General features: G+C 43.8%; 1 protein-coding gene across 1 annotated transcript in view; it reads right to left on the bottom strand.

Annotated features, from left to right (window-relative positions):
- grin3bb (glutamate receptor, ionotropic, N-methyl-D-aspartate 3Bb) overlaps positions 1-8,480 on the bottom strand; it is a 66,245-nt gene extending 57,765 nt beyond the window's left edge. Inside the window, exon 1 of the mRNA XM_070909014.1 lies at positions 7,938-8,480. Within this exon, the coding sequence (XP_070765115.1) occupies positions 7,938-8,417 (480 nt within the window). The 5' untranslated portion in view covers positions 8,418-8,480. The remainder of the gene's footprint in view (positions 1-7,937) is intronic.
- Between the last annotated feature and the right edge of the window lie 3,881 nt (positions 8,481-12,361).

Below are 12,361 nucleotides of genomic sequence, written 5' to 3'. Positions count from 1 at the left end.
CTATTTCAGTCTCCATTCTCCTCCCCTTCGGCTAATTGGGCGTTACTGTTAAGTACCTGGTTTTAATGGGTCCAGTGAGCTCCTCCAGAACTAAAGTATAGGTAGGCTTCACCTCCAGGACATTAACAGTAAAAGATGGACCACATAGTCTACATACGCTGTTTACTATTTTATATGCCGTTTTCTTTTGCTGGGATTTAACCATTTTAATGCCAGGGCTCACCTCTCTGTGTACAAATGTTCCAACAAAACAAGTTCCCCCTGACTCCACCCAGGATGTGGCATCCTGCATCCTGGGCTCAGGGCCGCCCAAGATGATTGTGATTGGTTTAAAGAAAAACAAACAAGCCAGATCTTATCTTCTATCCCAGAACGATGACGGGTTGAGCCAGACCTGGCTGTGGAGAGGGTCTATCTGAGACTATTCACAAGGTGACACAAAATGAGGCTCTTTATATTACTGTATGAAACCATTGAGGGACTGTTGGATATCACCAGGAACGTTAAATATATGAAAAAACAGGTTCATCTCACAGTTAAAACTCTGTTCAGTCCTCTATTTATCTTAACTCAACCATGTTACTGTTCTGATATGATCAGCTCAGTGTGAGTTCCACATGGATTCTTTGCAGCTCTGCGTCTGTGGGTATTGTAGTTTTTAGAGTTCTTCCCCAGATCAAACTGCTTTAGTTTCACAACTCACTTCTCTCAGGTCTTTCAAGGCTCTGTTAAAACATCTCAGTGGCCAGATATTGTCCTTACTTACAGCTCTGATACAAACTTTTTTCATAGATAAACCTCTGGCTTTTCACTGGATCCCACCTATACAGTTTCATCATCAGTGTTTCCTATCAGCTCATTGATCCCTGCAGAACTCTGAGCTGAAGTATTTTTAGTTATCATGTATCAGTCAGGTGTTTGTATTTAAATCTCAGTGGTGAAATAAAACCAGCCAAACAGCAGCTAGAAATCCCTCTGATTCACAGATGATAGTTCCAGTCACTGCACTGATAAATTCAAAAGGCAATAGTTCCAGTCACTGCATCGACTGTCCTTCAACAAGAAATAGTTCCAGTCACTGCACCAACTGTCCTTCAACAAGAAAGAGTTCCAGTGACTGCACTGACTCATTGTAAAAGAAATAGTTTCAGTCACTGCAACAACTGTCTTTAGACAAGAAATAGTTCCGGTCACTGTGTCGACTGTCCTTCAACAAGAAATAGTCACTTCGTCGACTGTCCTTCAACAAGAAATAGTTCCGGTCACTGCGTCGACTGTCCTTCAACAAGAAGTAGTTCTGGTCACTGCGTCGACTGTCCTTCAACAAGAAATAGTTAGTCACTGCATTGACTGTCCTTCAACAAGAAATTGTTCTGGTCACTGTGTCGACTGTCCTTCAACAAGAAATACACTATATTGCCAAAAGTATTCACTCACCCATCCAAATAATTGAAATCAGGTGTTCCAATCACTTCCATGGCCACAGGTGTATAAAATCACGCACCAAGGCATGCAGACTGTTTCTACAAACATTTGTGAAAGAATGGGTCGCTCTCAGGAGCTCAGTGAATTCCAGTGAATTCCAGCGTGGTACTGTGATAGGATGCCACCTGTGCAAGTCCGTCTGGCGATCTGATGGACGAGTCTGGGTTTGGCGGTTGCCAGGAGAACGGTACTTGTCTGACTGCACTCTGCCAAGTGTAAAGTTTGGTGGAGGGGGGATTATGGTGTGGGGTTGTTTTTCAGGAGCTGGGCTTGGCCCCTTAGTTCCAGTGAAAGGAACTCTGAATGCTTCAGCACACCAAGAGATTTTGGACAATTCCATGCTCCCAACTTTGTGGGAACAGTTTGGGGATGGCCCCTTCCTGTTCCAACATGGCTGTGCACCAGTGCACAAAGCAAGGTCCATAAAGACATGGACGAGAGAGTTTGGTGTGGATGAACTTAACTGGCCTGCACAGAGTCCTGACCTCAACCCAATAGAACACCTTTGGGATAAATTAGAGCGGAGACTGAGAGCCAGGCCTTCTCGTCCAACATCAGTGTGTGACCTCACTAATGCGCTTCTTGAAGAATGGTCAAATATTCCCATAAACACACTCCTAAACCTTGTGGAAAGCCTTCCCAGAAGAGTTGAAGCTGTTATAGCTGCAAAGGGTGGACCGACGTCATATTAAACCCTATGGATTAAGAATGGGATGTCACTTAAGTTCATATGCGAGTCAAGGCAGGTGAGCCAATACTTTTGGCAATATAGTGTAGTTCTGGTCACTGCGTTGACTGTCCTTCAACAAGAAATAGTTAGTCACTGCACTGACTCATTCAAAAAGAAATAGTTACAATCACTGTGCCAACTGTCCTTCAACAAGAAATAGTTTCCGTCACTGCATCGCAGGATTTCCCCCAGAAAAGTTGTTAGGCCTGGTGGCAAGTATCATTTGACTGGGCCAGGCGAGGGAGATTTGAAAATATGGCTAAGTCATGTGTTGTTGGAAATAAATCACTTATTCAACACACATGTACTGTCTTGGTCCAGTCCTGCTGGACACACAACAACAACAAAATAAATTAAAACAAATATATCAAAGTGTGTTGCACTCTAAAAGGGTTAGGGTTAGGCCTAGGAATAAATCAGCACTTGCTGCCACTCCATTTGCTTGTAATTGTGTCCTCTCCTTCATGAGGACTGGAGTCAAACAAAGACTGGGTCAGTGAAAGCAAGCAAAGTAGTATTTCCATGGTGTTGCACTGTATTCAGCTGTTCTTGTTCTAGCGCCGTTTCAGAGTACAGGGTGCTCGGCTCTACCGAGGACGAGGTGCTCCCCAGCTGCACCTCATCGAGCCGAGGCTGGGCTAACGTTGTTGACTCAGTGGAGCCGCGAATGTTAGACATTTTTTTCAGACGGCCAAATACTGGAGGTGATGGTGATGGCTTTTAGCACACACACTTTTGGCTTTTACCTTTCCTCCTTGACATTATCCCTAAATGTCTCAAAGGAAGTATCTGTGTTACTGACTGTTTGGCTAGCTAGCTAAGGTTGCTGGGTGACGTTAGCTTATGTTTGCGAAAACAATTCTTTTTAGATTTTGAAATCCACATTGTAACTAATAAACGTTGACAGATTCAGTGATGTTCAACAGCATCTCTTCTGGTTCACACCAGACTTTATACAGATTTTTTATGTTTTAAGTCACGCTACTTGATTTGGGACTGAAGAGAAAAAAGGTTAGACTGAACGTAATACAGAAAACCAAACTTCATTCATATTTTCAAAGGTTTTGTCAGCTAGTTTCCTGGTAAATGACAGGGCTCATTCAGATTTTGTTATGATTTAAAAGATGATGTTTGCAGTGAAAAACATAACAGAGACAGCCAGACAACCATCAACCAAACTGAATTCTAATTTGAAATGGTTTTATTGGCTACTTTCACAATTAATGACAGGGCTGGATGCGCGGCTGAACAGACAGTAAAAACCTGTTGACCACGTGATCAGTATCACTCAATCAATGATCAGTATCAGTACCTGTCTGTATGTTTATTTTCTTATTTATAATCTTGTGTGAGTGTGTTCACCGACTTTGACCTGATGAGAGGAATCTGCTGTGTAAACATCAAGCAGCAGCTAGTTTCCCTCTCTGATTTTCTGAGTCTCTGAGTCTCTGAGCAGATGTTGGAGCTCCTTCAGAGAATCTCTGAAATCAACAACAACAACAAACAGCAGCAGGAGGACGAGTAGAGTAATTTCAAACACTGAAACACTGAAATGCAGCAGAATCAGCTGGTTTGTTTCTTCGGGACAGAAAGAGAATATGAGAGTTTGTTGTTCACATGTCTGTGAAGCTCATTGCTGTGTGATGTTGCACTAAACTATAAACCTGACATCACAATTTCAATTTTTAATTTCAAACACTCAGCCAGTCTGAATCCTAGAATCTGATGTTCTTAAACAAGTGAGACAGATAATAAAGTGATTAATCTGAGAAACGACAGCCGAGTCACAAACATCACAAAAGACTCAAATATAAAGTAAAATCTAATAAACGTGACTTATTACTACACTGATCTACTGCAGCCTCCACCTGCTGCTCTCTGATCACCTCAAACCTCCACCTCTGATGACTCATCACCTCCACCAACCCCCCAGAGTTTAATCAGCTGAAACTGGGCCAGAAGAAGAAAAGACTTCCCTCCACCTGCTGCCCCCCTCCACCCTTCTCTCTTTCTGTCTGTTTGCTGCAGACAGCAGAATGAGGATTGACTGTGCTGCTTCATCATGTGACGGATAATATTATAATAATATAATAATAATCCTCCTCTGATCTCTGACTGCTCACACAAACTGCTCACATCATCCAGAGACCAGAGACCACAGAGTCCACGTCCTCCTCACACAAACTGCTCACATCATCCAGAGTCCTGTAAAGTTCTGATCCTGATCCTGCTGCCTGTTTAGACTGACACCTGTCTGTCTTGTGGATTAAACTAATCTAAATCTAAAATAGTCTGTGTTGTTCCAGAAAGGAGTTTATGATTAAATTAAAAATGATTATGATTAAAAAACAAGGAAACCTCCTGAAATCACTCTGCAGACATAATCTCATCAATACACTCACAGGCTTTTACTGCGAAGGAGTCCAGGAAGAGGTGCTGCTCTTTCTGGGTCAGTGGGGAGGAGGAAGAAGAGGAGGAGGAAGAGGAGGAGGAAGAGAACAAGGAAGAGGAGAAGGAGGAAGAGGAAGCGGAGGACAAGGAGGAGGAGGAAGAGAAGGAGGGGGACAAGAAGAGGAGGGAATAGGGGAGACGGGGCCTGCTGACTCAACAAAGAGTCGAAGTTCTTCACACTGTTTTCGCATTTAAATATATTTATTGTCATATTCATTAATGTAAATATACTTATTGTCATATTTGTTCATATAAATATATTTATTGTCACGTATATTAATATAAATATTTAGGTTTTCTACATCTTCCATCATCTGTCCAGTAACCCCACCTGCAGTAACGATGACCGGCCTGTAGATCTGACATCACTGGTGATGAAGAGCCTTGAGCGGCTTATTCTAGCCCGGCTACAGAGGGGGGTCGGTGTGCTCGCAGACTCACTCCAGTTTGCCTACATGCAGCAGAGAGGCGTGGACGAAGCAGTGCTAATTCTACGGCACCACACTAACGCACATCTGGAGAAGCCCAAATCATTTGCCAGGACATTTTTTGTGGATTTCTCAAGTGCAACACTGTGCTACCTCACGACTTCAGATGAATGTCAAAGTCCTCATCCTCTCTTTCCTCACAGACAGACACGAGACAGTCAAAGTCAAAGGCCACTACAGCTCCAACAGAACCATATTCACCAAGGAACCAGAAGGTTCTGTCATCTCACCAGTCCTGTTCACCCTGTACACAGACGACTGCAGCAGCTCAGATCCTCAAGTACTCTGACTACTACTAACTACCAACAACCACATCAGTAAGGACAGTCACAGTTTTTCAGGGTCTTGTGAGAACAACTACCTGGACTTACATCCCATTAAACCAAAGAAATGCTGGTGGATTTCAGGAGGGACCAGCCCACTGCCCCTATTCTATAGGTAAATGTCCAGACAATAGAATATATTTTGGGAAATCCACACTGACCTTCAATATTATGGCATACTTTGGAGGAATGAGCGCTATGAACCTGAACTCCCTCAACAGGAATGCAAAGATCAGCATCATCAGGCTAACTGAGGAGGACTAACTGGCTAACATGCAGTTTAAAGTAAATTTTGTACATTTTATGTCATCTTATGCTCTAAATGTTGAAGTCGTCTGTGTGTGTAAAGAAAACTACAGTTTAAATCAAAAGTAAATCTGCAGATCATTTTAATTATAAACTGAAGGATCTGAAAACCCTTCCTCATATTTTACACAAACCATTTAAAACCAGTCTGTCCTCCCAAAACAACTTCTGTTTCCATTCAGTGACGGCAGATGATGTCGTCATAGAGACACAAAGGGCAAAACACCAGCCACTGGCTGCGGTCGATTAGTGTCTTTTCTGTGACCTCGATGGAAAACATGATGAGGTCGAGGACAAAGAGAACTCATCAGAACTCAAAGACATCTGGTGCTGAGAGGATCCAACTGCACTCACACGAAGCTACGGAATTATTATTTCAAATACTACAAAATATTGTACAAGGAAATATATATTTCAGTTGATCAAATAGAAAAATTATCATTTTTAGACCTTATATAGAAACATGAAACAACATTATCAGACATAACTAAATGCCCCCACCTACCACCCCTGATATATACTCAAATATCGGCCGATATTAGTTAGTTGTCTGCCAGACGAGTCGATTTCTACACTGTAAAATTTTCTGATCAGCACGTTCCTGGTTGTGTAAAAAAATGTATATCTGCTGCTCAGTATCAGAGATTTTACATCTTTTCTTCTTCTCCTGTTAACGGTCTAAACTGTAGCTCTGTGACAGGAAGACGACCTTTCTACTGAAAGGACAAAAAACTTCCTGTTCTTACAGTGTAAGAAGTGTCTGAATCAGATTCACTATGATGATGAAACCAGTCCAACAGCAAACCAGTCTGACTCAGACCAACAGGCAACCAGTCTGATTCAGTCCAACGGGAAACCAGTCTGACTCAGACTAACAGGAAACCAGTCTCACTCAGACCAACAGGAAACCAGTCTCACTCAGACCAACAGGAAACCAGTCTGATTCAGTCCAACAGGAAACCAGTCCAACAGGAAACCAGTCTGACTCAGACCAACAGGAAACCAGTCTGACTCAGTGCAACAGGAAACCAGTCTGATTCAGTCCAGTCTGATTCAGTTCAACAGGAAACCAGTCTGACTCAGTCCAACAGGAAACCAGTCTGACTCAGACCAACAGGAAACCAGTCCAAGAAGAAACCAGTCTGACTTAGACCAACAGGAAACCAGACCAACAGGAAACCAGTCTGACTCAGTCCAACAGGAAACCAGACTGACTCAGTCCAACAGGAAACCAGTCCAACAGGAAACCAGTCTGACTCAGTTGGTCTTGATGACCTTTCCAGGTTTCCAGGAGGAACCTTGAGTCATCCCAGTGAACTTTTCCCACCTGTACAGCTGAGCCTGAACACATCATCCTGTCAGACCTTTGAATAAACTGAAGATGAAGATGAAACAATTAAATTAAATAAAAAAAATATTTTTATTACATTTCATATTTCATTAATAACAAACCTAATAATATATTCAAAAATAAACTAAAACAGTTGAAGTGGATGATCCACACTCTCCCCTCCTGCACACAAAATGATTCAATCTCAAAACCTCATATCTCCCTTTTTTAACATTTAACAGGTTTCATGTTTGCCTTCCAACCACAACTGGAGATACAAGGTTTCCAGCTCACATTGACCTAATTGTTGAGTTTTAAATCTCAAATCTCTGACAGTTTTTTCCTTGGGAGTCTGATGGTTTGTGGGAAATAATAAATAATATCATCTGGACTGAAGCAGACTCCAGACTCCAGAGACCGGAAACATAAAACCAGAACCATTAAAGAAAGCTGAAACCTCTCAGGAAACAAAACCCGGAGACTCTGAAGTTTTTATCTTTAAGCTTCAAATAAACACACAGGTTCAGGTCCGTGTTTCCGGTCTGTCACAGAGCAGCCGCAGGCGCTCAGCGCTTTTCTCCAAAAACCACAGACTGGAGCTCATCTGCACGTTAGAGAAACCTCCAGAAATCAAAAAGGTCAAGGTCAAACCGGATCACACAAAACCACAAACCAGCTACACAGACCAGAACACAAACCAGACACAGACCGGGAAAGACCGGGACAGAAACATGGAACAGACCAGGTGAACCGGAGCCACATGTCAGCTCCGGGAGCGCACGTACCGCCCCGGGTCCAGGTGTAGTTTTCAGAGAGATGAATACCTGCGTGCGGAGCGGCTCTCCTTGCTCAAAGACGCTGAGGAAGGGGATCTCCAGGAACGAGGCCATGAAGTCCACCTGTAGCAGCTCCTCGCGGTTCTGCGGGAAGGCGAGTACGGCGGACACTCCCTGCACCACCACGCCTTGACACACGCACCGGAACAGGGACTCCGGGTCCGCGGAGGCCGGCTGCCGGGACACCAGCTCCAGGCTCAGGTTGTAGGGAAGAAAGTTGTTCCGCTCCCGGTCCGGGTCCCGGTCCCGGTCTCGACTCAAAGCGGCCGCCGCGCGGCTCAGCGCCGCCTGGACCTGCACGCGAGCTGCCCGCTGCGCCGGGAGGAGCGCACCGACGCGCACCGTGTGTCCGATCTGAGCCAGGAGGTGGCACGGCTGCGGGTGGAGGAGGCACGACGGCACGAGGAGGAGCTGCAGAAGAAGGAAGACTCGGAGAGTCCGGGACCAGGAGGAGGAGGTGAAATACATCCTGCCGCGCTCTCAGCATTGCTCTGCCGCTCCTCCGGTTTCTCCTCCTGCTCCGCCGAAACACCGAGAGGCTGCTGCTGCTGGAGAGGGGAGACTGCTGCTCCTCCTGCTGCTGCTGCTACTGCCGAGGGGAGACTGAGAGGGGGAGGAAGGAGGAGGAGACAGGAGGGGAGGTGGCTCCCAAAAAACAGGAGGTGCAGAGGAGACCCTGACGGGAGAGGAGGATATGGAAGAGAGGAGGACGACAAAAGGTATTAAGGAGGAAGACAAATTGAGGGTGGGGGTAGGGTGAGAGGAGAGGAGGTGCTAGAGAGTAGAGGGAGGGGGTGAGGAGGTGTAGAAAAAGGGAACATGAAAATAAGGGGGTGGAGAGGAGGTGCTTTAAGAAGAAGGAGGTGGAGGTCAAACTTTTAAGGAGGTGTCATCCCAAACAGAGGAGGAGCAGACAAGACAGAGAGGAGGTGGAAGGTGGAAAACCTGAGGGGGGTGCAGTGGAAGAGGAGAGGAGGAGGCGAAAAGGAGGAGGTGTAGAGAGGAGGCGAGGCAGAAGTTAAAAAAAAGATGAAGGTCAAACTAGAGAGGAGAGGAGGTCCTACAAAGAAGAAGAAGTACGAGGAGGTGTAGAGAGGAGGAGGCGAAGAAGAAGTACAACAAGTGAAGGTAAAGGTGGTGAGGAGGTGCAGAGGAGAGGGGATATAGAAAGGGGGTACAAGTGAGGTAATAGAGATGAGGAGCTGAGGAGAAAGTGTAGAAGGGTTGGAGGTCAGAGTGTAGAGGAGGTGACGAGGAGGAGGTGTGGGAGAAAAGTTTAAAAGTGAAGGGGATGCAGGGCAAGAAGAGAGGAGGTGTTTCACAGAAAGAAAAGGAGGAGTAAAAGAGGTGCAAGGACATAAAAAGAAGGAGGTGCAGAGGAGAGGACATCAGCACAGGAGGAAAAAGTGGGGGGCAGGTAAGAAGATATGAGAGGAGGTGCTACAGAGGGGGAGAAGTTGGAAAAGAGACATTTGGAGACAGAGGAAGTGAAAGGAAGATGGAGGTGTTACAGAAAGGTTGGGAGGTGGAGGACGAGGTAAGGTCAGCAGAGGAGGAGGTGTAAGGGGGGAGGACAAAGGGGAGGAAACAGAGACGGAGGAGAAGAAAGATGAGGAGGTGCAGGTATTTGTGTATTTAGTGAAGTATGTTATTCAGTATTTATTCGAGGGAGGGGGCGGGGTGGGTGTCACATGGTACAAATATATTATTGTGTATGAATGAACTGAGTGAATATTTTATTTTGTAAGTCTTTCTGGAATATTCCTCTGGCTTTCAGAATAAAAGCGGATCATTATGATACTGTAAGTGATTTGATGAAACATTTAATATCTGATCACTGCTGTCAGGAAAATAATAAATACTATTCACAACATGTTAGTCAGTGTACAAATATTATATTCTAATTATTATTATTATTATAGTTATAACGAGTCATAAATGATACATAAATAATCAAACTGTTACATCTGTTCCTGATGATGTTTTCGAAAATTGATTTTATTCAAAATTCCCATCAGAAAAATATGAAGTTTATGTTTTCATTTAAAGGCAATGTGGTCGTCACAGCAGTACAGGAATATGTTAGAAGTACTACAGGAGTATCAACAGTACTACAAGAGTATCAACAGAGTACTATATGAGCATCAACAGAGTACTACAGGAGTATCAGTGGAGTATAAATAAATAAGTATATGATAGCAGTATGATATTTTACTGCTGCAGAGGATTTTTGGGGAGAATCCAGTTCGTTTTTACTTGGTGAGGTTTTGATTCGTCATCCTGAGAACATCACAGCTGAGAGCTGGGCCACTGTTACATAACACACACACACACACACACATACACTCACACACACACACACACACACACACACACACACACAGTAAATATTCCCATATACACCTAATCTCCTTGAGAAAAAGTGGAACAAGAATCATCATTAATTAGCAAAATAAAATCATCCAAACTGATCCTCTGATGTGATGAGAGAAGAACAAACTGACCTGAAATCAGCTCTCTCTCTCTCTCTCTCTCACACACACACACAAACACACACACACACAGAACTCTGAACTGTGATTGGTTCTTGAGCTGTAGTTCAAACGGAACACTTACTGTTATGTTCACAGCTCACCTGACTCACGTGACAGCAGAGACCTGTACCGTTCATCGTACCCGAGGTATCTTTACGTTATCTGGCTTCACTGACCCACACCGCCCACCTCCACCTGAGCGTGACGACTACGTCACTGAACTCATAGACAGCGCTGCTGCCAGCCTCATATTTCTACAGCCATCAGTCATAGAATGTTTCATTATAAATTTACTTATATTTAATTTATACAGAAAAAGGTTAAGAGGTGTGTGTTTGATTGTAAGTGTTGAGTTATTTTTTTTTTTCATGTATATGACATACCCTACAGATATGGACAATGAAACTGTAGTGAAAGGTACTTGACACTTGGGACACCCAGCTTGAAACCAGGACAATACCAGACAAAGTGGGACGTCTGGTCGCCGTATCCTACAAATTTTAAGATTGGCACATAACATATCTGGACTAATCTGCGGAAATTCTTCTTCTTTCAGATTTTGAACTTTTTGAACCTGTGACTTTAAGTTCAATTTTACAACGTTCATAAATCAAAATTGGCTTAAGCTATTGTAACCAAACTTGGTGCATGTATTTGAATGTTGGAATATTCTATCACAAGGGGCGCCACAAATGTGAAAAGTTTATATCTTATAATTAGCTGCTCGGATTTGAGTGAAAATGTTTCCGCATGTGCTACAGTCATGTTAAATTCACTGTATAACGTTTGGTCATGATTGGTGAAAGGGGAGAGGTTTATGAATGTAAACTGACATTGTCATCTATATTACAGTCAAAACTGCATTCAAATTTCACCATAGGTCCTAGAGAGATGACATTTTGTCAGCACATCCACTGATGTGTGTTTCAGAATTCTGTCACTCACTCTCTTTTCAAAATGTGCAAAATCAATTAACATCTATATCTCCACAAGTCTTCATTCAAATGCTAATTGACAATTCTCTTGACCGGTCAAACAGTGAGTCTGCAGTGATATTGAATAACTTGTTGTAATTTGTACTGTATGCACACAATAACTATTTGTATAGCACCTTTGAAAACAGAGTTACAAGGGTTGATTAATAGGCTTGAGTTGAAGATGGCTGAAACTCCACCTTCTCGGCCAGTGCCTCGAGGAATGTGAGTATTAAAATGACTGGGCGGAGCGGATTGGAAAAAGTATGTTTGTGCAGCTTTATCAGTCTCTGTATGTCCCGGGGCGCCTCCTTTTGGAGGTTTTCTGAGCAACTGGTAGGAGACCCAGAACACAATGGAGAGATTACTTATCTTATCTGGTTTAGGAGCAACTCTGGATCCTCCAGGAGGAGCTAGAAGATGTTGCTGGGGGAGGGACATCTGGACTAGCTTTCACAGCCTGCTGCCACCATGACCTGGCCCTGGATAAGCGTTAGAAAATGGATGGATGGATTGCCCTGATGTGGACTTTAATGTGAATGATGAGGTTTCACAAGTACAAATGAAAAAGCTCACCTGAGCTTTAAATCCTCACAAAGACAATGAAAGCCACAGAAACACACTCTCTGTGGTGTGTTAGTGACTGAATTTCGACCTGAAGGCAACTGAAGCACGAAGGCGTTTAATTTGTTGTCAGACACATCGGAATCACAGTCCAGCTGCTGATTCAGTCACAGAGGTGAAGGTAGAGGGACACCTGCAGACACTGTGATTCACCCTCCCTCTCTCTGCTAAACATACACACAGTAACACACACACACACACAGTAACAGCAGTCAGTCGGGTGGAAACGAGCTCCTGAAGTGAATCCCAGACGAGCTGCTGGAATTAAAAAGATAATTAA

This window comes from Enoplosus armatus, chromosome 7, assembly GCF_043641665.1.
Source record: "Enoplosus armatus isolate fEnoArm2 chromosome 7, fEnoArm2.hap1, whole genome shotgun sequence".
Taxonomy (NCBI): domain Eukaryota; kingdom Metazoa; phylum Chordata; class Actinopteri; order Centrarchiformes; family Enoplosidae; genus Enoplosus; species Enoplosus armatus.
This window is presented reverse-complemented; position numbering and strand designations above follow the sequence as displayed.